This window comes from Camelus ferus, chromosome 32 (assembly GCF_009834535.1).
Source record: "Camelus ferus isolate YT-003-E chromosome 32, BCGSAC_Cfer_1.0, whole genome shotgun sequence".
NCBI classification, from domain to species: Eukaryota; Metazoa; Chordata; class Mammalia; order Artiodactyla; family Camelidae; genus Camelus; species Camelus ferus.
Window position 1 is genome coordinate 11025978 of NC_045727.1, and position 25867 is coordinate 11051844.

A 25867-nucleotide genomic window follows, 5' to 3' on the forward strand; every position below is an offset into this window, starting at 1 on the left:
GCCAAGGGCCCGCTTCCGGGGCGGGACCCGGAAGTAGTTACGGAGCTCGGTCGAGTAGCCGAGCTTGGAGTTGTCCGCCGTCGTTTTTCGCGTTTGCTGGTCCCGCCGCCGCCGCCGCCATGGGGAAGCGACAGCACCAGAAGGATAAGATGTAAGCCGAGCCGCCGGGAGCGGGCCTCGTCGGCCTCAGTCCCCGCCTGGCCGCAGTCTGCGCCGCGCCCCCTCAGCGTCGCCTCTCCCGGAAGCCCCCGCCCTTGGCGGTGGGATGGCTTCTCCCGGTGGCGGGGCCTCCGCGGTCCCCGACCCGCGCGCGGCCCCTCCCCGTGCACGGTGCTCGCCCCCCAGCCTACTTGCTGGCTACAGCATCTTCCAATTTAGAAGCACTCTTGCCCCACATTCCCCTCCAGCTGCCGTCTAGTTTCTCTGATTGGCTTCGTGAGAAGACGAGAAACAGCTGTGTCCCCCTGCTGTTTTCTGCTGTCCCTTGAAACCACTCCAGTCGGGCTCTCGCCCCCAGCACTTCTCTTGTCGAGGTTCCAGTAACTTCCATGTGGCTGCATCCAGGAGTCAGTTCTCAGCCCTCGTTTTGTTGGACTTCTCAACAGCGCGTGACCACCTCTTTCTTTCGGAAGCCCTTCTTCGGTGTCTGGGACGCCACACGCTCTGTGTTTCCCGGGTTCCTCAGGGGCCTCACTTTCTCGGTCTCCTTTGCTGGAGCTTCCTCCCCTCTCCCCGACCCCACACGTCACGTCCCCCAGGTTTCCTGTACACTTTCATTCTCCCCGGTTGCTCTCTAGTCTTAGAACAGTCAACGGCTTACTCAGCATCTTTGCTTGGAGATCTGATGGACATCTCGAATTCACTATGTCGCATACCGAACTTTTTTTTTTTTTTAAGGTTCTTTTTTGGGGGAGTAATTAGATTTATTTATTTTTAGAGGTGGTACTGGGGATTGTATCCAGGACCTCACATGCACCGCTACCACTTGAATACCCACCCCACCAAACTGTTGATAGTCAAAGCCTGAGCCTGCTCCTCCCCCCCATTGCCTCATCTCAGTGGTCACACCGCTGCTCAGGTTGCTGGGGTCAGAAGCCCGGAGGCTCCCTCTGCCTCCCGTCCATCAGTAAGCCCTGGTGGCTCCTCCAGGGACCGACCACTTCTTCCTCGTTCACGCATCCTCCCACAGGTGAAGTTTATGCCAGCTCCTTCTTGGACCTTTGTAGTCACCCTGCTGTCTCTTGCTTGTCCCTCTCCACACAGCAGCCGAGTGATGCTTTGAGGACTTATGCTAGATCGTGGGGGGGGGGGGCCTGCACAGAAGCCTCCAGCAGTTTTTCATCCTGCTTGAAGCAAATCCAGAGTCCTGCATCCTGCGAGGCCCCTGGAGACGAGGCCGCCACCCGTGCCTCCTTCATGTGCTGCCCCCCCAAACTGCCCGACTCTTCTTCAGTGGCTTCGTGCTTCTTTGGAAACACACCAGCTTTTCCTGCCTCAGGGCTTTTATGCGTGATTAGCCTGCTTGGTCCCTTTGCCCAGAAAGCTCTTCCTCCTTCAGATGGCTACCTGCTTCTCATCATTGGGCCGTGTGTTAAATTCAGTTCGTTCCCTTCAGAGTGGGACCGTTTGTGTTTGCTTACTGGTCTGTGTCTCCCCATGTTCTGTTGTGTTTATCACTATGTGCCTGACACATAGTAGGTGTATTTTGTTTTTGGATAGAGGGACTGGGGATTGAACCCAGGACCTCTTGCATGCTGAGCACGCACTCTACCACTGAACTATGTCCCCACCATGGTAGGTATTTCATAAGCATTTGTTGAATGAGTGAAATGATTCAGTCACCAATTTCTTATTTCTGGAGACTATCCTCTTTATAAAGGGGGTGGTAGTAAGATCCTCTCTCTCTCCACAGGTACATCACCTGTGCTGAATACACTCACTTCTATGGTGGCAAGAAACCAGGTAAGGCATGAAATCCTTCTGTTCCCTTGGGTGTGGGGGATGTAATTAAGGAATGATGTCTTCACTGTACAGTGAATCTTTGAAAATTAACAAAAAGAACTTGGAAACTATAGACAAATGGGCTGAGGACATAGACAACTCAAGAAAGAGGAAATATGCTAAATGTGGGAGAATATGTTTAATCTTGGTAGTGACTCTTTAAACATAAGTTAAAATAATATTTTCCCTATTAAGTTAGCAAAGAATAAAAAGAATGAAAAGAAAGAAGAATGAAAAGAATGGTAATACCCAAAGCTATCAGGGCTGTCGTAAAAAGAGCACTGTCATGATAGCTGATGGGAACAGGACTGGCACAGCCTTTTTGGAAAACAAAGCTGAGCCACGCAGCAGGGTGCTAGTCAGGGCTGTGGCAGGAACCCACCCCTAGTGGCTTAAACAAGTGTATGTTTTTCCCTCTCAGCTCTTTGTTGATGTACCCCATGTTTTGCTTCTGTTTATAGGAAGGTTTTAGTTCATAGCAATTCCTGAGCTAGGTAATTAACATGAGTGTTTTCTTTTGTTTATTTTCATTTTGGCAGGTTTTACTTTATTATTTTTACTGAAGTGTAATCGATCCACAACACTGTGTTGCTTCCAGGCTCACAACACAGTGATCTGATATTTCTACACTTGGCAAAATGCTCCCCACGATAAGTCTGGTTACCAATGTAATCACACAGAGTTATTACAGCGTCATTGAGTACGTTCCCCGGGCTGTGCATCTCATCCCCATGACTTCCGGGAACTCTTTCTTTTAATGTAGTTGAATTGTTCATAAGTACACCTTCGTGAAGTTTTTTACAGAATAAATTTTCTGTGTTTTACTTTCATTTTATCTTATCTTATATATTTATTTATTTTACTTTTATTTTAAACAGACATTCCACAAACAAATTTTCGTCGTTTACCTTTTGACCACTGCAGGTAAGAGTTTTGAGGGCTTACTCTCCCCCTTGTCATTGTTCTCTGGTACTTAATTATTTGACAGTGAGTCCGGTCCTTGGGTCAGAGGTGTAGCTTCTGCCTGTGTCCCCCACATCCAAATCATGCCTGGACTGGGAGAAGGGGACCCAGTGATGATGGGGACTAATGATGGTTTTCTGCTGGTTCTGTGTCTCTATCCATGTGCGTTGTCCTTTACCTGGTTCTGTATTTACCTTCCCAGGGAGGTAGGCTCTATTGTTAAGCGTACTTTACAGTTGGGAGAATCAGTGCATAGGAGAGTGAAGTCCCTTACCCAGGTGTCACATCCAGGAAGTGGTGCTACCGAGGTCTGCACCACGGGTCTGACTGTGAGCCTGTGTCTTTCGCACTTTACTTTTTGTCCAGGGTCTGAGTAGTGACTGCAGCTGCAAGAGTCACAATGCCGCGGCCCCACCCCGTTCCCTGGGAATGCAGGTCACTGGTGGGGGTGGGGGTGGGGGTGGGAGTGACCCAGCCGCAGAGCCCCTCCAGTGCTTCTTCCTACCCTGATTAGACCAGTGAACCCCAGCCATTGGGGCTTGGGGGAGTGGGCAGGTCTGATGGTCCCCTTGGGCCTGAGATTCCCCAAGTTTGAGCATGGTCATCTTTGTCCTGGACACCTGTGTCTACATAGCACACTCCCCCCGTTCCCTCCCCTCTTCCAACCCGAGTTCTGATTCCAGAGGCCCAGGTGAGCCTTGAAAGCTGACAAAGGTCTCCTGGTGATCCCAGCACCCTGGTTGAAGCAGGTCCGCCAGATACCACAGGGCAATGGTGGGTGGGAGGGGCAGGGAAGGCCGGGAGCGCCCAGGAGGCGCCTGTGGAGTGGGGAGTGAGGGTTTCCATGCTCACGCCTGGCTCAGGGAGTGTGAGCAGGTGAGGCCCCGGCCGCGCTGGCCGGCTCTCTCCCCACCCCTACCAGTCTTGTCACCGCCTCTTGGGAATGTAGCCTTGGGGGTTGGTCTCATGGAAATCTTTGGTTCCCAGTTCCTCCAAGAGGCCTCTGCTCTGTGCCTCGCCCATTTTTTTTTTTTTTTAACTTTCTGGGATTCTGGGTAACTGTGTTTTGAGAGTGTGCCCTCTAGGCCCCATTGGGGGAAGCTGTAGGGACACTGTCTTAGTGTTTGGAGCTTGCTTTCTTTGTTGGTCCCGCTCTGGTCTGTCCCCAGCAGCTCCACTAGGTTAGAGTGGAAGTTTGGGCCAGAGAGGAAAGCAGTGAGGTCACCCCACAAAAGCTCCCTGGGGCAGCATCCAGGGAGGTGACCCCAGAGCTGCCAGGCTGTCCAAGTCCTGGGGTTTGACTTGTGTTGACCAAACTCATAGGTGGCTGATGTACACACCAGACAGGTCAGCCAGGGCTCCTGATTACTAATGGTGGAAACCTCATGCCAGAGAAAAGAGAAAAGGGTTATTGGCTCACAGATGTCTACCAGGTTTAGCCCTCCTCCATCTATGGGCTCTGCTGTTCCCAAACAGGCCTGCCACAAGGTGGCATGTGGCCTGTGGCAGCCTGGGCTCTGCAGGCCCTTTGACCCCCACATCCCTGAATCAGAACTTGCTTAGACTTGTCTGAGTCACATGGATACCCCTTGGAAATGTGGGGAGCAGGCAGGGCACCTCCAGATCGTGGTAGCCCCGGCAGGGTCTCAGGACGGGAGAGGGCAGTTCTCAGTAGGACAGTGTGGTCTGTACCTGCTGCACGGGGTTTTAGGGAACAGATTCCATTCCTGCCCCTCCGAGGCCACTTCCGGGGACCTCCCTGGGCTTAAGCAAGGTCACCAATGTTACCTGACACAGCAGAAGCTATGGAGGGAACAAGGCTGTTGGTGGCCCAGGGCTCCTGCAGCGCCTCCTGGGGCCCTTGCTTTGGACTTGCTGGTTTGTGCTGGGAGCTTCAAGGGGGCCGGGATGTGGGAGGTCCCCTCTGTGCTGACACCCGGCCCAGCTGTGCAGAGGAGCGGGGGATTGTTGGAGGAATGGGGGCAGGGCAGAGGAAAAAGTCTGCCCGTGACCATGACCAACTCTCTTCTTTCTCAGCCTCTCTCTGCAGCCCTTTGTCTACCCGGTCTGCACCCCCGAAGGCGTCGTCTTTGACTTGCTGTGAGTTTTCCCATGACTTCTGAGCTAACAAATGTGATGACACCCGCTTAGGAAGGGGTGTGTGGCAGCTGGAGGCTCTGTGGCTCCAGGCAGGGCCATGCTGGCCACGCTGAGGCCCCGGCAGCCTCAGGGGCCCGGTGCCGCTGTGACCCTGGGTGGGTGGCTCTACCTGGAGTGGTGTCAGCGTCTCTCTCCCGATGTGGGGGTCCCTGATGTTCTAATTAGCATCCCAGGCTGATTTTGGAAGTTTCGTGAACGGGGTATCTCCCACTTCTTGACAGCAGAGCCATGATCGTCCAGTGCTGGGTTAGGAGGCATTATGCTCAGTGTTCTGTTCCAACATGAGCCAGCCTCTAGAGTTTTCTTATGGTTCCTACTGATTTTAGAGAACTTAGAAATACTTCAAAGTAAAAGGGAAAGTTTACCATCATCCCACTGTCAGGGATGACCACTGTTGAGAGCTTTGCTCCCCATTTTCTGTGACTTTATTTGTGGTAACCTTGTTGAGGATCCATGACGATTGTTCCGAATCTGTTTTTCACTCAGTTGTGATGAGGGCTTTCTCCTCACGTCCTTCAGAATTCTCTGCACGCGGCACGTTGTGTGGGTGTATCCACGTTTATGTCTGTCTTTACCCCACCTTGTACTGTTTACACGTAACGTCTGTGCGTAACTGCAGTAGAAACCCTGAAGGCCTCGTGGCCAGAAACTCCCCACCCCCCAAGGCAGGTGCTGCTGTCCTGGGCTCTGTGAGCAGGGGAGGTGGACAAGGCCCCTCAAGGCTCTCAGCTGGGGGCTGTCCCCTGGACCGTGGCCTTGTCACCAGCTGCGCCTGACCACCTGCCGTGCTCTGTCCTCCCTGCAGGAACATCGTCCCCTGGCTTAAGAAGTACGGGACCAACCCCAGCAATGGAGAGGTAGGTAGCTGTGCAGGGGATTCTTGAGGCTGGGAGACACTGTCCCCTCACCTGTCCTTGTGTTCTGCAGTTGTCGTGTCCATGGGGTGCAGTGAGGGGGGACTGTCCCTCCCCACACCGATCCTCTCTGAAGGGTTCCCCATGCGGACGTACAGGCTGTCACCTGTCTTCTCGGTCATCGCCACTTCCGGGCGGCAGCATTCCTTTCTGTCCTGTGCCCGGCTTCCCCTAGCGAGGCTAAGCAGCTGCTGCTACGTCCCGCGGGTGGGTGCAGAGAGATTCCAGAGTCAGGTTCCGGCTGACCTGCGCCCGCGCCCTGCTTGCTGTCATGTAAATCCTGGGGCTCCTGTGCTGCCCAGCCCTTCACTCCTCAGAGCTCCCCTTCCTCTGCTGCAGCCCGGGCCAAGCCTTCGTTTGCTCGGTTGCACCCATTCCTTCAGCAGGAAGGTGTCAGCCCGTGCCAGGCAGGGCCTGTATGCTGAGAGCAGGGCGGAGGCGGAGGCAGGAGCAGGGATGCGGGCCCCGGGCGGGGAGAGGTGGGTGCTTGGGGCACGTCTGTTGAGCTGCGCTGTTCAAGCTGGGACCTGAGGACGAGGGGAGACAGGCAGATTGAGCGACATTAGGGGGCCTTGCAGGCCCTGGAGGGAGCTTGGCTTTGTTCTGGGTGGGCTGGAAGCCAGGCAGCTTTTACGCCAGAGTGTGCTGTGCCCTGGCCTGTTTGAAAGGCTCACTCTGGCTGCTCTGTGGTGGACAGACTGTAGGGAGGTGAGGGTGGAAGGCAGGAAGGCCGCCAGGGGCTGTGTCCTTGTGTGGGCAGGCAAGAGGTGCTGGGTAAACTTGGACCAGGGTGGAGGCTGAGGAGGTGGGGTGGGGGGCTGGACCCAAGATCGCCCTGGAGGGTGGGCCACTGGGACTTGTTGAGACATCACGTTGGGTTCCAGTCTCCCTGAGGCACAGGAGGGCTCAGTAGTGACCTTGTAGGGCAGTCACATCTTAGGAGGCCTGGGGGTCCACGTCTTATCATGTCCCGTGCCTGCTGGGGACGGGCAGGTGGAACCAGGTGACCCAGCCTGTGCTCAGCGTTCCAGGCTAGCAGGGCTTCAACAGGAAGGCGGGTCCCTCAGAGTCAAGGCAGGAGTGCTGGGAGGGGCAGGGGGTTGGGCCAGAGGTGGGTTGAGGAGGGTGAGCAGGGAGGGCAGGACTTCTTCAGGACCACAGAGGACAGGTTGGCACCCCACTGTCCGGGGCAGCTGATGGAGGTGTGGCCTGCTGGGGAGCGGTGGCAGGGGGTGTGGGGCCTGGGTTGCGGCCGTGTCTGCTAGGAGGAGGCCTGACCTGAGCGGAGTGACGCCTGGGCAGCTCTGGAATAGAGACCCTGGAGCCACGTGGAGAGAAGAGGCTGTCATTGTCATTGTCTTCAGGGAGGCCCAGGGGCCTGGGTGCTGTGAGGCCAGGAGAGGGCTGAGTCCCGGCTTCCAGTCCGGACACATGAGATGTCGCTAATTCAGTATTTACTCAGGTGTTGTCTTGTTCTCTGTTTTGTGGGACATTCGGGGAGGAGTGGGGTCTGAGGGCCCTGGGCTCACATGCTTTTCTCCCCGAGATGGCCACCCAGACCATGGCTTTTCTCTCGGCTGGTTGGCGAGGCGTGGGGGCCTCACCTCCTCTTTCTTGTCCTTTGAAAGTGTGACCAACAGCGTTTTCTGCAAGGCCTGCTGCGTGGAGCAGGCAGGCTCTGGGGCTTCCCCTGGGGTCCGTGCTCAGGCCTGTGCCTCACAGGGCTGGGGGAGAGGGGCTTCTGGTGGGAGCAGTTTGAGGGGGGCGCCTGCCATTGGTCCTGGGGTGAAGTACCCGCCGCACAGGTGTGCAGGTAATTTGACTAATGAAGGAAGGAAGCAGCTGCTGGGAAGCGGGTCGGGGACTCCCACCGCAGGGGAGGGAGGACGCAGGGTGCAGCCGGGCTTGGGGCCTGGCCAGACACCCACCCAGCATCTCCTCTGGGCCAGATGGACAGGACCGCGCCTCCCGGGGGGCCCACGGCTACAGGGTTGTGCTCCTGGGCATGGCTCTGCCTCCGTCCGGGGTCTCTCCACAGCCGCCTCTTCCTCTGATCAAGCTCCCCACCCTGGGTGGCTTTCTCCTGGCTGCGCGGACTTGGATTTACTGTATGAGAGCTGAGCCGCAGACGCAGTTTTGGGAAACAGGAACCCATCACATCCACTTTGGAGCGTTTGGGTGTGTTTCCCCCTCTTCCCGCTCTTCCGCGCCTGGTCTTCTTCAGTGGGCATGAGGCGCAGAGATAGGGTCCACACTTCGTACCCACTGCCCAGCTGAAGAAATGTACTCGCTTTAGATTTGCGCAACCAGTGCTCACCATAAAAGCACGTGAACATCACAGAAACATAAAACAAGCCTCCATCCTTGACCTCGGCTTCAGCCTGGGCCTCGCCCCTGCAAGTGGGCGAGGGCTGCATGCCTCATCCGGGTTGCATGCCATCCCGGGCCCCCAGCCTGCCTGCCGCTGCCAAGGCAGGATGGTCAGAGACCCCAGAGTCTGCCTGTTTCACCAGCTCTGTGAAGTTAGTCACGTATTTGTTATTATTAATTATTAATGACACTTTCCAGAAACTGGATGGGAGGTCCCTGATCAAGCTGAACTTTGCCAAGAACAGTGAAGGTGAGTGATCCCCATACAGCCAGCTCCAGGCTTGGCCTGCAGAACCTGCCTCTCACCGAGTTCCTGTCTCTGTCCGATCAGCCTGCACACTGGCTTTTGGTTTCAGAGATGCAGTAATTTCCTCTTACAGGTCCAGTAGTTTAAAGCTCAGCACTTCTCCCCACAAGAGCACATGGGCCACGTGGGCCACCGGTGGCCTTTGTGGGCACAGCTGGACTCCGTGGGGCACAGGCCCTACCTGGCCACAGCTCTGGCCCAGTTGTCACTGGAGATGGAAGCTGCCCAGGCTGCAGCCCAGGTTGGGTGGCCGGGCACGGGATGTGGGAGCTCTGACATTTGCCTGGCGGCTCTTGGGCTGGGCTTTCGTTCACCACTGCTCCTAGAACCCCAGCCTGGTCCTGGGGACCCCTGCTCTGTGCTCCTCCACAGCGTCCCCTGTTCTCCTTGGCCAGATGTCAGGTTGAGGTTGGTGTCCCAGGCCACTGGGCGAGTGCATTCCTGGGAGATGTCCGGCCCATGGCAGGCACTGATTTGCTGTGAGTGAGCAGGCTTCGGGGGACAGAGCCCAGCCCTCCATGGCAGTCCCTGGGCGTCGAGGGTTCTCTGCTCTGGGAGTGGCTGATTCTGGGAGGCACACAGTGTGTCTCTCATCCACAAATATTTACTGAGCACCTGCCATCTGCTGAGAGCAAAACAGACCAGGTCTCTCCCGAAATAAAAGGGGGTGGAAATTGGAAAACAGACCACTATAATGTGTCAGAGAAAGAGGTAAAGCAAGGGTGGGAGAGGCTGGCAGGAGGACTCATAGGGTGTGAGTGGAAATCTGAGAGGATGGGGAGGACGGATGAGGGAGACCTGTGGGGATGTGGGGAGAGCATTCCAGGCAGAGGGCTCGGCCTGTGCAAAGGCCCTGAGGCACAGCCAGGAGTCCAGTGTTGCTGGAGCAGTGTAAGCGAAGTGGGGAGCAAGGGTCACGATCAGGGGTCAGGTGGGACATGGTTCAGGGCAGTCCTGCGGGGCCCGGGGTGCCATGGGAGGGCTTGCAGATTCCAGTGAGAGAAAACAGACCTAACTTTTGCCTTTTAAAAAAAATTTTTTTATAACAACATTGACCTAGAGATCGCCTTTTTTGGTTTTGTTTTGTTTTTTTTAGTTGAAATTCTCAGGCACATGAAAGTAAAGAGGATTAGGACGATGATGCCCTGCCCCGTGTCCACCCCCAGCCTCAGCTCCCAGCCACCGTCCACCTGTCTGATTTGATCTGCACTCCCTCTCTACACCCGCTTAGGTGGTTTTGAAGCAAATCTCAGACATCGTCCCATTTCATGCTTAAGTACTTCAGTGTGTATCTCTAAAAGCTAAGAAGTTAGGAAGTAATAATCATAATACCACTAATACATGTAAAAAGTTAATAGAAATTCCTTAATATTACTGGATATCCAGCCAGTGGTCAAATTTCCAGAATGATCCCATAATTTTTTTTGTAGTTTTGAAATCAGGATTTTGAGAGTCCATGCACACCTGTGTGGTTGATGTCATTAGGTCTCTCATCTGTCAGTGTCTCGTCCTCCCCCTGCCCCCCACCCTGTGTAATGCCACTTGCTGGGACTCATTTCCATAGGCTTCCTGGCTGCGGGTGTGGGGTTGGGTCAGGGTCTGGGCCAGGGAGGGCAGCCGGAGTTCGTTGCAGTAACCCAGGTGAGGGGCGCAGGAGGTGAGGGGATGGGGCAGGGCTGAAGGAAGGGCTGCTGGGGGGTGTGCAGTGGTGACAGGTCAAAAGACTGGTCCAGGCACATCTGGAAGGGTGGGCCAGGGGCTAACAAAACTGGGTCCTCTGAGGAATGCCATGCAGGGCTGGGTCTTGCAGGACAAATGGGAGTTTATGCTGTTGGAGGAGTGGCTTGAGCAGCTGGCTGTCCCTCTGGGTCTGGTTCTGGGTGCTGACACAGGGTCCCCTCCTCCCTCTCTCTGACCTCGGGCCAGGGAAGTACCACTGCCCGGTGCTGTTCACTGTGCTCACCAACAACACCCACATCGTGGCCATCAGGACCACCGGCAACGTCTACGCCTACGAGGTGGGTTCTGGGGAGCAGTGTCTCGTGCGTGTCCTTGAGGAACCCTGGGCTGGTGCCTGTGGCCTGGCCTGCCTGTGAAGCCTGCATTCTGGGAGCTGCCAGCACAGCCAAGGAGGCCTCCCTGTAGCCCCTAAACCTGAGCTGTGGGCAGTCCTTGTTCCCCAGGACCCACACTGGGAGGGATCCTGTGCTCGGAGGATGGGCCCCAGGGCTGCCAGGGTACGCGTAGGGGTAGCGGGTCCCGATGTCCACACCCATCCTGCTCTGGGCAGGAGACCCTTCCGAAGCCATTTCCATGCCTGTCCCTGAAGTTTGGCCCCTGGGGCTCTGGGGTCACAGTTTGTTGAGGCTGTAAGACAAGACGTGTGTGAGGACAGCCTCCTGCCTGGAGTCCAAGAAGCCCCATGCCTTGATGGCACACGCTTGTCTCAGCCTCCTTTTCCCACCCCTGGGTGGGCTCTGGGCCCCTGCACCAGGCTGGGGAACAGGCACCGTGACAGCACACTTCCCCCCGGCCTTAGGCGGTGGAGCAGCTGAACATCAAGGCCAAGAACTTCCGAGACCTGCTGACCGATGAGCCCTTCTCCCGGCAGGACATCATCACCCTCCAGGTGGGCATCCCCTTCCCCCATCTGGCCCTGGAGGGGCCCCGCCCAGTGCCTTGGCATGGCTCTGCCCGGTGTGGTTCCCCAGCTGCCTGGGCTGTTTAGCAGAGCCCTTCCTGCCCTTGGTCACCCTGGGCCTTGTCACAGGCCACCTCCTCAGTCCTGGGCTCACATCTCTCCTCCAGTGCTACCTCTGTTGTGTCAGGGCCCCTCCTTTCTGCCCCCAGAGCCACCTCCACACCAGGTGGCCCCATTGCAGGCCTCAGGGCAGGGGCTGGTGCAGGCCTGGGATGCAGGCTTGAGTGCAGAGCGTGTCCGGAGGTGTTGGAGGGCGAGTGAGTTCAGGAGACACTCAGACCCTTGGAGAGTCAGGGACTGAACTGGACCCTCTCGGGCTTGTGACGCTCCCACCAGAGATGGACGTGTGTCCTTCACCTGGGGCGGGCTCGCATCTCCAGGGAGCCTGCTGGGGGTGCAACAAGGGGTGTGTGTTTGCTGCGTTGGGGAAGGAGGGGACGCGGCTTGGCGAGCAGCTGGCCCTTAGTGCCGCCGTCCCTTCTCCACCCCTGCTCATTGCCCAGCCCAGGACAGAGCCCCTCCAGACCCCCAGTGCCCGCATTTCTGCTTGACCTCTACCCCCGGGCCCGGACCCTCGGTGGCCCCGCAGTCGCACAGCCCAGGATGCTCCAGCTATGGTGTTGGGCTCGCTGCCACATCTGCTCTTTCTGCCTTAGGACCCCACCAATTTGGACAAGTTCAATGTTTCCAACTTCTTCCACGTTAAGAATAACATGAAAATAACAGACCCAGGTACGTACAGCCAGGGCTGCCTGGGTGCAAGGGGTGTGGGTGGAACAGTCCATCTCCTGGGCGAGGCCCCCGCCTTCCTGGGGCTGGAGCGTCTGGGCGTCTCACCCAGGTCTGTGTGGGCTGTGTGCTTCCTGAGCTGACGCCGCATCCTCCTGTGCTGAGGTCGGGGAACAGCCTGGCCATGCCCGCCATCGAGGCCAGGTGTGTGGGGTGCAGCTGGGCCTTTGTGCTGTGGTGCCACCTCCTTCCCCCGTCAGGGCTCAGCTCCAGGCTCCTCAGGGCTGCTTCCTTGCCCGGGTCCACAGGTGCCCGGGTGGGCCCTCTCCTTGCCCCTCAGAGATTGTGCCCACCGCTGGGGCCTGGGCGGGGCGGGGCCAGAGCGGTAGACTCGCTCTTCCTTCCTCCATAGGCTCTTCCCTGGGTTGTCTGACCCGGAGAGTGTGACCGTGATGAAGGCTCCGGTCATTTCATGCTTGTGTCCCTGCCAGGGCTTCTGCTCCTGCGGTTGCTGTGGCCTTCTGTCCCCATCATGCACACCTGGGACGTTGATGGGGCCTGGCTGCTCAGGACCACATGCTGTCTCGTAGATGAAGAAAAAGCCAAGCAGGACCCGTCTTACTATCTAAAGAACACGAACACGGAGACCCGGGAGACACTGCAGGAGCTCTACAAGGAATTCAAGGGGGACGAGGTGCTGGCGGCCACCATGAGGGTCCCTGAGAAGATGAAGGTGGACAAGCTGAATGCCGTGAGTAGGCAGAGGGCCTCGCCACTGCCACGCAACCCCTCGCGGTGCTCCTGGGGACGGGGCCGCAGGAAGGAGGCTGGGCCACGCAGGGGAGGTGTCCCCAGTCCTGGAGGGTCTGCAGTGGAACCTGGCCTGAGCTGGCCAGCCCTGAGCAGATGTGCTGGGTGGACAGCTGCCTGGTAGCTTCAACGGTTCTTTGCGGCATAGCAGCCTGGGGCACGTGGGTCTGGAGCAGAGTCTCACCCTGCGCAGCTGGTCACTCAGTGCCCAGAGCAAACCCAGGGGGGCTGTGGTGGGGGCGGGGAGCAGGTGGTACCAGGGCACCTGGTGCCCGCCCTGCCTGGGCCTCTGCCCAGCCCTCACCTCCAGTCCATAGCGGCCTGGGGCCCCCAGTCAGCAGTGATGGCACCAGGACTTGTGCCCTGTCCCGTCAGGCCCCAAACAGCCCCTCTGCAGTTCAGGCAGGGCCTGGTGAGCTGCAGCTGGGGAGCCCCAGGGGAGGGGAAACCTCTGAGGCTCCCCTTTAAAGAATTACCCAGAAAACTTGGCGTGGTAAAAGGAGACAGTTTGTTGTTTAAAACTTTTCTAATACGACATTTCTTAGCATTTTGGTGTGTTTTTGTCTTATGGGAAGAAACCTTTTCTTTCACCACTTGGGCTAAAAGAAAAACCGTGTTGTCGAGGCTTATTCTTTCTTATAGGAACTTGAAACGTCTAGAAAGAAACTTAAGTTCCCGGTGCCCTGAACCCCAGGGTGCCAGTCTCTGCCTGGTGTGCTCTTCAGAGCTTCACTTAACTCGAGAGCCCTGGCAGCCCAGCTTTCAGCCCAGTCAAGGCCTGGGGGCCACTGGCCCATCCCGCCCTGCTCCCTGGGCCCTGGGGGAGAGACCGATGTGGGCCAGGCTGTCCTGTGCATCCCCAGGAGGCCTCTGCTGGCACCTGTGGTGACCAGGGACGCCTTCCTGGAGGAGAGGCACCCAGCAGGGCCTGAGTGGCAGGGAGGCCTCCCTGGTGCTGACAAGCCGTCGTGGGTTTCTTGGCAGGCCCACTATTCCACCGGGAAGGTCAGCGCCTCCTTCACCTCCACTGCCATGGTTCCGGAGACCAAGCATGAAGCAGGTAGCGGCCTCCATCCCAATTGCCGGCGTTGACAGTGGCTGAGGACGGGGTGCCCTGCCTCCCTGCCCTCCTCACTCCTCAGCACTGCTCAGCGCCTGGGCCTCTTGGGCTTGTAGGCAGCCCAGGGGCGGTCAGGCGAGGGCGGGCCCTCTTGAAAGTGGGCTTGGGCCTGGGATGGGGCGGCTGTTGGGGTGGGGGCCCTCGCTGTGCTGGGGCCGCCTCACCTCAGGTTCCAGCCTGGGTCCTGCCTTGGCATCTGCCTCCACTCCAGCCCTCTGCCTCCCCTCCCTCACCTTCGGAATCGCTGAGCCCTCCCCGCTGCCCTGCTCTCCCCAATCTGGGGCCCGCCCAGCCCCGCTGGGCTGAGGGCAGGCAGGCAGCTCCGGCCTCTGTCCGCAGCCGCCATTGACGAGGACGTGCTGCGCTACCGGTTTGTGAGGAAGAAAGGCTATGTGCGGCTGCACACCAGCCAGGGCGACCTCAACCTGGAGCTGCACTGTGACCTGGTGGGTGCAGGGCCCTTGTCCTGGGAGCCAGAGCCCTCTGCCCTCTCCTGGCCTAGCGCACAGTCCTGGGGCCACGCGGCTGCCCCCGTCCCTCCTCACCGATCCGGCTACATACAAGGGCCTGGGGCCCTGGGGGGGCCGCCATGCGCCTCACGGAAGCCTGTGGCCTGTTTTGCAGACGCCAAAAACCTGCGAGAACTTCATAAAGCTCTGCAAGCGGCGATACTACGACGGCACCATCTTCCACAGGTCCATCCGGAACTTCGTGGTCAGTGCCCAGGGCCCTGCTCCTCGGGGGCCCCGCCCAGCTGGCCACACTTGCCTTGGCGGGGGGACGACCCGGGAGGGCCCCATTCCTGCCGGGAGTAGCTGGAGGTGGGGGGTCCAGCTTGTTCACTGGCCTTTGTTCTTCCTGCAGATCCAGGGGGGCGACCCCACTGGCACAGGCACAGGTAGGTACTGGAGCTGGGACCCCTGGGGGAGATGGGTGTGGTAGCCGTGAGGCCTGTGTGATCCATGAGAAGCCCCTGACCTCCGCTGCCCCTCAGAGCCCCATCAGCCTGTCAGCTGCTGGGGCCAGGCCCACTCCCTCAGCCTGTGTGCTGTGAGCAGTGACCCCCGTCTCCTGGACCCTTTACTCCCTATTCTGGGGTCTGGGCCAGGTGGGGTCCAGGGAGAGTTGGTGATAAGAGTTCCTTGCGCCAATGGTACCTGGTACCCCTGGGACTCCACACAGATTTCTGAGCTGTGCCACACCAGTAGGCTACCCTTGGCTGGGACCCGGTCACTCTTGGTGTTACGTGCTCCCTTCTCTTCCAGGCGGGGAGTCGTACTGGGGAAAGCCCTTCAAAGATGAGTTCCGGCCCAACCTCTCGCACACGGGCCGTGGCATCCTCAGCATGGCCAACTCGGGGCCCAACACCAACAAGTCTCAGTTGTAAGTCTGTGGGCCATCATGGGAGAGGCCTGGCTCTAGCAGGTTCTCCCTAAAGGTGGTAGGTACCCAACCTGAATCTAGTCCAAAGATTGTCCAGCCCCCCTAGGGACACATACAGGACACCTGCAGACCTGCCCCTAGGAGGTTGGCAGCAGCCAGGCCTGGAGACAGAGCCCTAGCCCCTTCCCGGGTGTCCGTGCCCTGGGCTGCTCCTGGGCTGCCCTTGGAAGCCTGCCTGGAGAGGGTTGCTGGTGGGGTCGGAGGCCGGGCTGGGGAGGCTGGCACTCTCCCCAACCACCCCTTCCCTCCCCAGCTTCATCACCTTCCGCTCCTGCGCTTACCTGGACAAGAAGCACACCATCTTCGGGCGGTAAGAAGCTGCGTGCCTGGGCTGGCCCTGTGCTCACCTGCCTTCGTCCCTGCCTCTGCACAAGTGGGGACTTGGGGCTTCCCTGCGGGCTGGGGGCCATTTGGCCCTCAGAACCTGTCAGCTCAGGTGGGGAACCTCTCCTGCGGCCTGGCCAGCTGCCCTGCCCAACCCTCTGGCGCTCTCCTCTGTCAGGAAGGTCAAAGCTGGGCCATGCCCAGTCTCCATCTTTCTGTCCAGGGGTTGTCTTTCTGCCCAGGGGTCAGCCCACGAGGTATTTCCAGCTTCATGGCCTTGTGGTCTGTCACACCCTCTAGCTCTGGTCGTAGTGCAGAAGCAGCTACAGACAGAAGAGAACCAGTGATGTGGGTGTGGCCCAGTCAGTCTTGATTGTTGTCATCAGCAGCCCCCACCAGGCCTGCTGACCACACTCCTGTCTCTCCTCTGGCCCCTGGTCTCCTGGCCCGACTGGCTCTTTCTGAAGCCAGCCTGTGCCCTTAGCTGGCCACAGGGACTTGGCCTTTGGGGTGCCCTGCCCCAGGCAGTCTCAGGTGCCCTGTTGCTCTGCTGTAGGGTTGTTGGAGGCTTTGACACACTGACAGCCATGGAGAATGTGGAGAGTGACCCCAAAACTGACCGCCCTAAGGTATGCACCCTGGGAGAAGAGAGGGGCCGCCCCCAGGCTGAGCACTGGGCAGGCACCTGGAGGGGGCCCTCTGCTCACTCCCCCTCCCCACCCCACTAGGAGGAGATCCGAATTGAGTCCACCACGGTGTTTGTGGACCCTTATGAGGAAGCTGACGCTCAGGTGAGGGAGGGCCGAAGAGGGGTGGGGGATTCCCGCTCCCCTGCTGGAGTTGCGCCCCCAAGGGCTCCAGGCAGCCACTATGCTGTCCCGCCAGATCGCTGCCGAGCGGAGGACGCAGCTCGAGGTGACAGAGGCCCCGGAGAGCACAGCCAAGATGAGCCAGGCCCCACAGGGTAGCCAGGGCCCCCAGACGTACCGCCAGGGGGTGGGCAAGTACATCAGCCCCACAGTCACGTGAGTGTCCATGGTGCCCTCCTCCCCTCAGTGTCCCCAGGTCCATGGTGCCCTCCTCTCCCCAGTGTCCCTGGGTCAGAGCTGTTATTGGCCAGGCAGCCACAGGCCCGGGCCTCTTGCAGTGAGCGGGCTGCCATGGGGGCCCCCCTGCGGGCTGAAGAGACGGGGACTTTGGGGTGGGGGGCAAGGGGCTGTGTGACACTTGGGGTCTGGTTCCCCCTGGCAGCTCTCGTCTGCTGCTTCTCTCCCAGGAAGCGTGTGGCAGAGGAAGAGCCATCAACCAGTGCCATGGCCCCTGCGGCCAAGAAGAAGCCCAGCCGAGGTTTTGGGGACTTCAGCTCGTGGTAGCAGCGGGCCTGCCACCCTGGAGCCTGGTAGGGATGTGGGGTGGGGGGCTTGTGTCCACGTCTCTTGAGCTGTATGCCCTATGAGCTGTGACTTAATAAAGCTCTGGCCTGTTGCCTGGGTCCCCTTTACTGGTCCTGGGAGTCACCGGCCACCACCTCCATCCCTCCCTCAGCAGAGGGGCCTGGCCTGAGGGGAGGAGGGGGTGTGTCTTCCAACCCTCGCCCCCCCTCCCCTGTCTTGTCATCTCCGTTGTGACCTGTTCACTCCGCGTGGTCCTCCAGTGGTGTCACCCGAGACCGTGTTAAGGAACATTCTTAGACTCCAGACCTTCTGATCTGGACTCTGGAGGCGGGGCTCCTGAGCAGTCAGGCCTGAGGACCCTGGACTTTTTCTCGGCTTTGACATTTTCTCAAGGCACCTTCCTGGCCACCAAACCAGCATTTCCTTCCTATGAAAGACCTTCAGGGACCCATTCTCCCTGCTCTGCTCTCTGCAGCCCCCAGCCTGGACCCTGCCCCCTTGGCTTTCTGGAAGCACCTGCAACGGCTCGGGGGCCACGGTCTCCTCCGCTGTGGGGCTGACAGGGTCACTGTCCCCCGCTGAGGCCCGTGTCCTGCTGCTGTCCTCGGGTCCATGTAGCCTCCACCTGCCTCCCCGGCCGAACTTCTACCACCGGTTCCAGAACTGCTCCGTGTCTGCTGCTCAGGCCCAGCCCATCCTGCTGCCTCCTCTGAGCCCGCAGGCATGTCCACGCAGACGCAGCACCTGCCCCGCTCAGTGGCCCGCTGCCACCTTGGTCCTTCCCACTGCCCTAAGGGCCTGCCCCTGCCTGCGCCCGTCAGCCGGGGACCTGGCTCATGCAGTGACCTGCCCACCCCTGCTCCAGCTACAGGCTGCTGTCTGATGACTCCCTTGTGAGGCTCATGCCAGTGTTGCTTCCAAGTGTCTGCCTGGCTCCCAGGGAGGCAGTGACCGGGTGGGACATGCTGACACCAGTGAAGACACATGCTGGCCAGGCCGCTCACCTAAGGGCTCCTGGACCCCCGCAGCCATCCTGGAGGAGGTGAGCACGGGCCTGTACTGGCAGGTGGTCCTGGGAGGGCTGTGCTCCCAGCCCTGAACAGCACAAGACCAGAGCCACCCCCAGGGGAGGATGACCGAGACCCCAGGCAGAGCAGAGCGGAGTGCCTGAGGCCAGTGACACCACTCACTAGCCAACATCGGACAGTGGCAGCTTTATTTGTAAACTACACGCAGTCAGAGGCCCGGGGCTGGACACAGGGTGGAAGGAGGCTTTGCACGTGAGTTTGGCAGTCCTGCTCCGAGGGGCAAACCTACAGGCTGGTCTGGGCATCTGGCCCGAGGGAAGGCCGGCCACCCTGGGCTGCAGCCCTGTGGCACCACCCTACAGCGGGGGCCAGGACTGCCCGGCACCTTTGACAGAGGAGGGTTTATGTTTCTGTAGTTCTTTTTAGAGCTTGGATTGCAGTTTTCTAGATGTTAAAAACACTCGGATTTTGTAAGTCCCTGGTGAGGTCATCAGGTGAATTAAAGGACTTTTGAAATAATTTCCATTTCTAATCCTCCTGATATCTGACAGACGCCATCAAGAATAAGCGTGAAAGTATAAAAATACTCTGTATGTACATATAAAGCAGCAGCAGATCCAAGCCACGTGTCTACAGCCAGTGTGCTGTGCAGAGAACACGGTGTAGTTTAACTTAAATGCATTTATACTCCTGGCTTTATTGCCACTCTTCTCAAGAAAAAAATATCTTAAATAATTTAAATAAAAGTCATGGGGTGATATTTACTGTTTAGGAATTTAAAAGGGTGGAACATTCTGGCACTTTACCAGCACGTCTGGTATGGTCTCATGAGTATCCTTCCCTGAAGTCCGCCCGTGGTCAGTTCATTTGGTTTCAGAAGGAGCTTGGAGTTTGCAGAAGACTGACAAGCGTTGTGAGTTTTTGTTGGCATCAGTTACAAAAAGTACCAAAGTCATCACGGACCACTGGTGAACGCATCACCATGACAGCAAAACCAAAGTGCTCAAATCGGAGGAGTCTGAGGTGGTCCCTCGGGGGAAGGGAAGCGTCTCTCGGAGAAGCACCCCCCCCACCCCGTTGTGGCACTGAGGCTGGGAGGAACCAGGCCAGAGGGGAGACGTCAGCTTCGGCCACGTTTCCAGTGATGTCACTCCTCGGGGAAGGGGCCCGCCCATCCTTCTGGGTGTTTAGACAGCTAGGCCGCAGGCATCTGCTGCTTCATGGTTGGCTCAGGCTGACCCCTGGGTGCCGCCTAGAGCCTGCGTGTGGGGGCCGGGACAGTGGATCGTGGAGGGCGGGGGGGGACAGCCTGGATAGTGGGGGCCCAGCTCGGCGGCCGGTGCTGTGCCGAGCACTCCCTTGGCAACCTGGGACATCGAGAGCCGCTATGGCCCAGTGTGGACGTCCCCCACCCGGGACACCCACCGTCAGGGCTGCGAGCTGTAGGCAGAGATGGCACCAGAGGCAAGCCTGGGCGAGCGGCTGGGCCAGCGCACCAGCTGTGGGGCACGGGGAGGCGGGCAGGTGCTCGCAGCCACAGGACCACCTTGTCTGAAAGATGCTCAGAGCCGGCCCACTGCCTTCCTCTCCCTGCCTCCCCAGCCCATCCTGCCCTTCGGCGCTGGGGTCCTGGAGTCTTGCCAAGGTGACCACACCCAAGGCCCCCTGATGCCTGGAGCAGCAGGCCAGGCCCACCGGCCAGAGACAGGTTAGAACATGGAAAATCAAAACTTTTAGGGGACCGCTTTTGGGCCTCCATTCTCTGAAGATTAACCAAAACCCCTGCGCGGTGCTGACTCCCTGCAGAGGCTCGGGCAGATGGGAACGTCAACTGTGGCAGGAACACGGGGCTCAGGAGGCTGCTTGGGGCCCATCTGCCAGCCCGCAGGACCGGTGCCCGACCCAGGGGCACCAGGACCCAGAGAGCAAACCAGCCTGGGTCTCCCAAGTTCGGACCTGTCCTGCTACTCTAACCTTTCCTAAGGAAATTTTAAAACAATGTGGCAAATCTTAAGTGTGTCCTGTTCTGGCCTCTTTCACATGGAAAGATAATTCTTGTTCTTCAAGTACATCAGAGGAGAAAAGGAACCCGAGTTTACTCAGTCCAGTGCGCTAAACTCTAACTAACTCGGGGACCCACGCCCAGCGCCTGTGGCCAAGGTCTGCAGGGCCTCGGCCCGCGCGCAGCCCTGGGGCCGCCCTGCTGCTGCTGCTGCTCTCACTTTCTAGATAAAGAAGCTGTCGGCTTAAATAAACAAGGGGTTACGTGAGACACATTTCTCTTTTGACAGCTTATCTAAATGTTCCCAGTGGTGTCTTGTTTCTGAACAAGGCTAACCACCACCCTTGGTGCCCGGATTCATAGACTGCTTCTGGAGAATCCCTGCACGAGCATCACACCCTCACCACTCATCTGCGAGAGGAATACGCCAGGTGTGGTTTTGTGAATTAGGACAGAAGTGGTTCCCACACCTTCACTCTAAACAAGGGGAGACGAGCTCTCCGAAGAGACCCTTCCCTGTGGTTTCTGGAGATTCGGTTCGGTTTTCTAGCGAACGTGAAAAGGCAAAGCCAAGCTGTCTTAAAGGCATTGGTTAAAAGAAGGTATTAACTAGACGGGTAAGTCATCGGTCGGTTAAGTCTCTAGAACTTGAGAGATAAGAAGGTCATTAAAACATTTCAGAAACAACCACGGGCAGGAAGAGGACACAGGCTGGAGGGACTTACCCCGGGGTCGCCGGAGGGGGCCAGCCTGCCAGGTTCGAGTTCAAGCAGCACTGTCATCCAGCTGCTCCTACGTGTCTGTTACACTGACCGTCTCTTTTGCAAAACAGTATCAAAAGGGAACAGGGGTTTCCCTTTACTCCCAGCCGTTGTCTTTGATCATGTGCGCGAGCTCAATGATGAACTTCCCTTCCTTGTACTTCTGACTGCTCTCAAAGGCGTGCTCCTTGGAAAAAGAGAGAGGTTTCAGAACAGAATCTGTTTCACTCAATGTCATTACACACCTGGCAAAGGACAAAACAGAGGGTCACGTGCCCCCAGCCGGCCCTGCGCCGTGCGGACCGCGGGGGCTGCCCGGTGATCAGCCCTGGAGGGCAGTGTGGGCCTGCGCTGGACTCATCATGGTCACACTTGGAGGGACCTGTTAGTTCAGGTTTGCCCCCGGGCACCTACCCTGTGCAGGGCAGTGAGGTGGTGGGAAGAGGGGCTCCTTCCTGGGGCTCCAGGTAAAGGGGGTGGTTACAGGTGTTGGAGGAGGAGGCCATCTGCTGGGGGGCATGGGGGAAGGCAGCGCCTGCAGAGGACAGCCTCCCGATTGGCCCACCACTTGCAGCCTGGGGGCCAGGGGTGCGCAGGGCAGAAGCTGGGGCATGGGGACGAGTGGGAGCAGCCTCCCTCCCCGGTCCCATGGGGTCTGTGAGTGCCATCAGCTTAAAGATGCTATTTTCACACGCATTCTGACTGACAGCATCTGTCACACCACTTGGCACATTTTGTTTCCACCTGTAACATTTTACGTCACTGCAGTGAATCTGTCTGGCCCCCGCGTGTCCGAGCAGGACGGGCACTCACGTATTTCCACCCGAGCGTGGTCTTGCAGTTCTCACAGTAGATGTCCGCCACGGCGTGCAGGCCGGTGAGCAGGACCCGCTCCTCCGCGGGGCCGCAGCCCACGTTCACCCTGCGGGGAAGGAGGCGCTGGCACCCTCGCGGGGCCCTGGGCCAGCAGCCCCTGCCGCCAACCCTGGATGGACCCGCCACCTGTTCCCAGGGACACGGTACTGCCCTTCCTGCCTCTCCGCCTGCCCCCTGCCCACCACACCTTTGACAAGAATGTAGGAGGGGACGGGCTGTGGGGAGGGCCCAGGCCCGCCGTCTCAGTGGGAACCAGCCCACACCAGCCCTCAGGGAAGAGCATCCACCTTCTCCAGATGCTCAGACCTGCCAGCAGATGCCAGCGCAGAAGCAGGAAGTGGGACCTGGCAGTGGACGGGGTGAGGGAAGAGATACTCACACGGAATTGAAGAGGTAGGCTCGTCCCTGACTTCCCTGAAAGGACTGCAAAGAAGAAATAGTTTTAGAGGATGTGTTGCAGAGAGAGGAAGAGAATGCTGTTTGACATTTTGCAATCAAAGTGGAGAAGCCTGGCATCACACTGGAGACGGCGAATGGGTGGAGGGGCCGCCCTGCACAGTGGGAGTGAGCGTCACCGCCCAGGTCCACATCCCCGGGGCCTCGCGGGTTCTGCCAGGACGGGACACAGTGTCAACCATCCGATCTCAGGGCAAGGGAAGCTTCCACTCTTTTCTCCTAGAAGTTTTTTAAAGTTGCAGGCCAAGACAACCCCTTTCTTGGAGGAATGGCCCTTCCAGTGACAGCTCACCCCAGGAAAGTGTTACCAGCTGAGAAATAGCTTGGAGCAAGATCACATTTTCTGAGACGACCGAAGAGGCAGAACAGGGTATTTGTGCCTCCCTGGGAGTCCAGCCAGCCCTGGGCTTCACAGCCACAAGAACCAGAGGGGATGCCAGATGGGGGCTTATCATCTGGGGCACCAAGCTCAAGTGACCCAGCAGGACACAGACCTCAAAACTAAACCGAGAAACGCAAACGCATCCAGAGCACTCTTGGCTCCTGCCTGTGGCCGGCAGGAGTTCACGGGCCGGGAGCAGAGCTGCCTGGGGCACAAGGCGCACGTGCAGACCCAGCGCCGCCAGCCTGAGGGCGGGAGGAGGCGAGAGAGGACAGTTACTGAGGCCCGCCGGCCAGCGAGCAGTACTCGTGCAGACATAGGGCTGGGGGTACAGATGGGCGGGTGGGAGCACCGAGAGGAAAGCCAGCTATAAAATGACAAGAACAAAAGTCACACCAAACCAGCAACAGTGGTGGCCCCGCGGGACACTCAGAAGGAAGCAGTGCTTTCAGGTGTGGTTACGGCCAAGGCGGTTCCACAACGGAACCAAGCAGAGCCCCTGGCTGGGCCTCCAGAGACGTGTCCCCTGAGCCACAAACAGAGCTTGGTTCCCAGCCACCAAGACCAGGGCCTCCTGTCCGCAGGCTCCAGAGGCCAGCATTTTAAGTACACAGTCTTCAGACTTAAAAAAAACCAGTCTCTTCTTACGTGGCTTTCTAGGATTAGAAGTATTAATTTATGTCCAATTTAACAGTCGTCCTTATCGGCCTTCAGTTTTCTAGCCCGATTTTCCGGCTCCTCCCACCAATTCCGCACGTCCGCCTTTTTCCTGGATCAGTGCTGCGCTGTCGGCTCTGGGGCTCTGCCTCGGGCCGGGCTGAGCAGAGCTGGGCTCTGCGAACGTCCGTCAACGAGGGTCAGACAACACGCACCTCCGGCCTGGGGGGCGCTCCGGCCTCTGCTGCAGCTACTGTCGCTCCACAAAAGTAGCCCCGGGGGTGTGCCAGTGGACGAGCATGGCTGGGGCCCAATAAAACTTCACAAACGCGGGTGCGCGCAGGTGTGCCTGTGGACGGAGCCTAGCAAGCAGGCCTGCCAGCCCCTTGAAGGCACCCGTGGGCAGGGGCTGCCCGTTATGCAGCGGGACCCGAGCCTCATGCGAGCTGGATTGTGACTGAGTAGCCTCGCAAGGAAGAACAGGCAGCGGGTCGTTTCTCCAGTGGCTGAACACGAGCCTGCACCTCTCTGCACCTTTTCATCCCAAAATGCTGCTTTAACGTCAGGGCTGCCTCCAGCGGGCAGCAGTGGAGCAGCGGCCGTGGGGGGGGGACTGTCACTGCTGCCCCAGGGAGCATGTCCTCTCCCACTGTGTCGGGATTGTTGTCAGTGTCCCCAAGTGGCTGATTATACACACGACAAACCGCTAATCTCCTTTCATGTCCAGAGGCCACTCCTGGCCCCGCACAGCGAGCCAGGCTCAGAGCTTCCCTGTGAGATGCCATCTCCCCCACGGTAGCCTCTTCTCTTCTTAACCACTATGAGTTCAAAACATTTCTTACCTCCCTGACTATTAAACTACTGCCATAGATCTTCTAGGTTTCCTTTGTTCCATCGGTGTTCTCTGCCCTGATGAGTAACTGATGCACCTCGCTCCCCGTGACCCTCCCCAGCGCTGCCCGCCGTCACTGCCGGGGCAGCCCCTCGGCCCCGACCCGGCCACTTGCCTTGGAGATGAGCTCGTCGTGGTTGGCCAGGTGGGCTCTGCAGTGGACACAGCTGTATGTCCGGTGGCAGTTTGGCAGATAAGCTTGGAAGGTTTTGGACTTGGTCATCTTCACCATCTCTGCGGGGCTCTCCTCGCTCAGCTCAGGGCTGGCGCAGGGGCATCTGCAGCTCTGCCGGCCTCTCTGACACAGGAAACACTGCAATACGCATGCAAGAGCCGTTGTTGTGCAGAGGGCGTGTGGCACTGTCCACACCATGGGGATGGGAGAAAAATGCAGCGACCTGTGGGCAAACAGAGACATAGCAATGTGTTTAGGACGCGTGTGCTGTAAAGAGTGGGGGAGGGCAGGCCTCCATGGTAAAGGTCTAGTTCTTTAACCTCTATTGTGCACACAGAATACTAACACCTATGGCTGAACTATACTAAATGTAGCTGGAAGTGGCAGGTGAACTACTTTTACTGAAGAGTTTGAGAAAATACTTGATAAAATACATTTTGTATCACGTGTGACTTCAGGAAATGTGAAAGAAACAGCAGCCTACAAGATGCACATCTGCGTGAGGCCAGCAGCACTGGGTATGCCTCGTCCCAAATCATGGAATCAGTGACTCAAAGCACATGACATTTATGAAATGTGTGATGGATCCAGTATTAACTCATCTTTAAGAAATTACCTGCTAGTCAGGAAAGAGCCCTCACATATATACTCAAATGATTTTCGACAAGGGTGCCAAGACCATTCAAGGCGGAAGGACAGTCATCAGCATATGGTGCTGGGGACACAGGGTACTGACATGCGGAAGAATGAGGTTGGACCCCTTCCTCACGCCATATACAAAAATGAACTCAAAAGGATCAAGGACCTAAATGTAAGAACAAAATCTATAAAACTCTTAGAAGAACACGTAGGAAAGAATCTTTACAATGTTAGATTTGGCAGTGACTTCTTGGATAAGAAACCAAAAGCACAGATACGTATGTGAATTTATTGAAGGTAAAGTGAGGAAAACGGGACAGAGGCACAGGTGAGGAGGTAATGGCACGGAGTTTCCAGGACTGAAGACAGACACCCATCTACAGGCTAAGTCCAATAATCCCAAGCAGGAAAAATAAAAATAAAGCCACACCTGGTCACATAATAATGAAACTGCAGAAAAGAAAAGAAAAAAAACCTTAGAGGTTTGCAGGGGAGGGAAGATTATCTTTCAGTGGAGCAACTTCCCGAGTAACATGGAGCAGGGAAGGTACTTCAGAGAGTGAACTGCTTTCCCAGAACTCTGCATCCAGTTAAGGTATCCTCCAGGAATTCAGGGAATGACACTTGCAGACAACTAAAAAGTTTCGCTTTGTAACTTTCTATCCTTTTACCACTTTAACTTCTTTATGTGACTCACATACATACAAGTACGTAAAACAAATATACTGCTGGCAAGTGATTAGGAATCATGTGTCCGTGTTGC

At 57.7% G+C, this 25867-nt stretch overlaps 2 protein-coding genes across 5 annotated transcripts in view; one reads left to right on the forward strand and one right to left on the reverse strand.

Annotated features, from left to right (window-relative positions):
* Positions 1 to 18783, forward strand: PPIL2 (peptidylprolyl isomerase like 2). 3 transcript variants are annotated; one of them, XM_032471994.1, is made up of 21 exons: positions 1 to 151; positions 1913 to 1962; positions 2880 to 2925; positions 5002 to 5064; positions 5930 to 5981; positions 8607 to 8658; positions 10642 to 10733; positions 11255 to 11344; positions 12073 to 12148; positions 12736 to 12896; positions 13940 to 14015; positions 14415 to 14521; positions 14700 to 14789; positions 14940 to 14973; positions 15341 to 15458; positions 15772 to 15828; positions 16399 to 16471; positions 16571 to 16633; positions 16728 to 16867; positions 17119 to 17241; positions 17712 to 18783. In XM_032471994.1, the coding sequence occupies exons 1-20, from the start codon at positions 120 to 122 to the stop codon at positions 17213 to 17215; spliced, it is 1569 nt and encodes a 522-aa protein (XP_032327885.1). In that variant the 5' UTR covers positions 1 to 119; the 3' UTR covers positions 17216 to 17241; positions 17712 to 18783. The 3 variants fall into 3 exon arrangements, with proteins under 3 accessions (XP_032327885.1, XP_032327884.1, XP_032327886.1); XM_032471993.1 differs by lacking the exon at positions 17712 to 18783 and having other exon boundaries at positions 17119 to 17327; XM_032471995.1 differs by lacking the exon at positions 17712 to 18783 and having other exon boundaries at positions 17123 to 17327.
* YPEL1 (yippee like 1) overlaps positions 18435 to 25867 on the reverse strand; it is a 15946-nt gene continuing 8513 nt past the window's right edge. For both annotated transcript variants that reach the window (XM_032471998.1, XM_032471997.1), the window contains exons 2-5: positions 24406 to 24688; positions 22283 to 22326; positions 21841 to 21949; positions 18435 to 21214 (exon numbers count right to left, since the gene is read on the reverse strand). In XM_032471998.1, the coding sequence (XP_032327889.1) occupies positions 21125 to 21214; positions 21841 to 21949; positions 22283 to 22326; positions 24406 to 24663 (501 nt within the window). In that variant the 5' untranslated portion in view covers positions 24664 to 24688 and the 3' untranslated portion in view covers positions 18435 to 21124. The remainder of the gene's footprint in view (positions 21215 to 21840; positions 21950 to 22282; positions 22327 to 24405; positions 24689 to 25867) is intronic.

What these genes read in the sequence shown, in the direction of transcription:
- PPIL2 (XM_032471995.1), top strand. Translation starts at nt 120, where the DNA reads ATGGGGAAGCGACAGCACCAGAAGGATAAGAT. An exon ending in CCAACCCCAGCAATGGAGAG is followed by an intron (nt 5,982 to 8,606) that starts GTAGGTAGCTGT and finishes GACACTTTCCAG; the next exon opens with AAACTGGATGGGAGGTCCCT. An exon ending in ATGAGGAAGCTGACGCTCAG is followed by an intron (nt 16,634 to 16,727) that starts GTGAGGGAGGGC and finishes CTGTCCCGCCAG; the next exon opens with ATCGCTGCCGAGCGGAGGAC.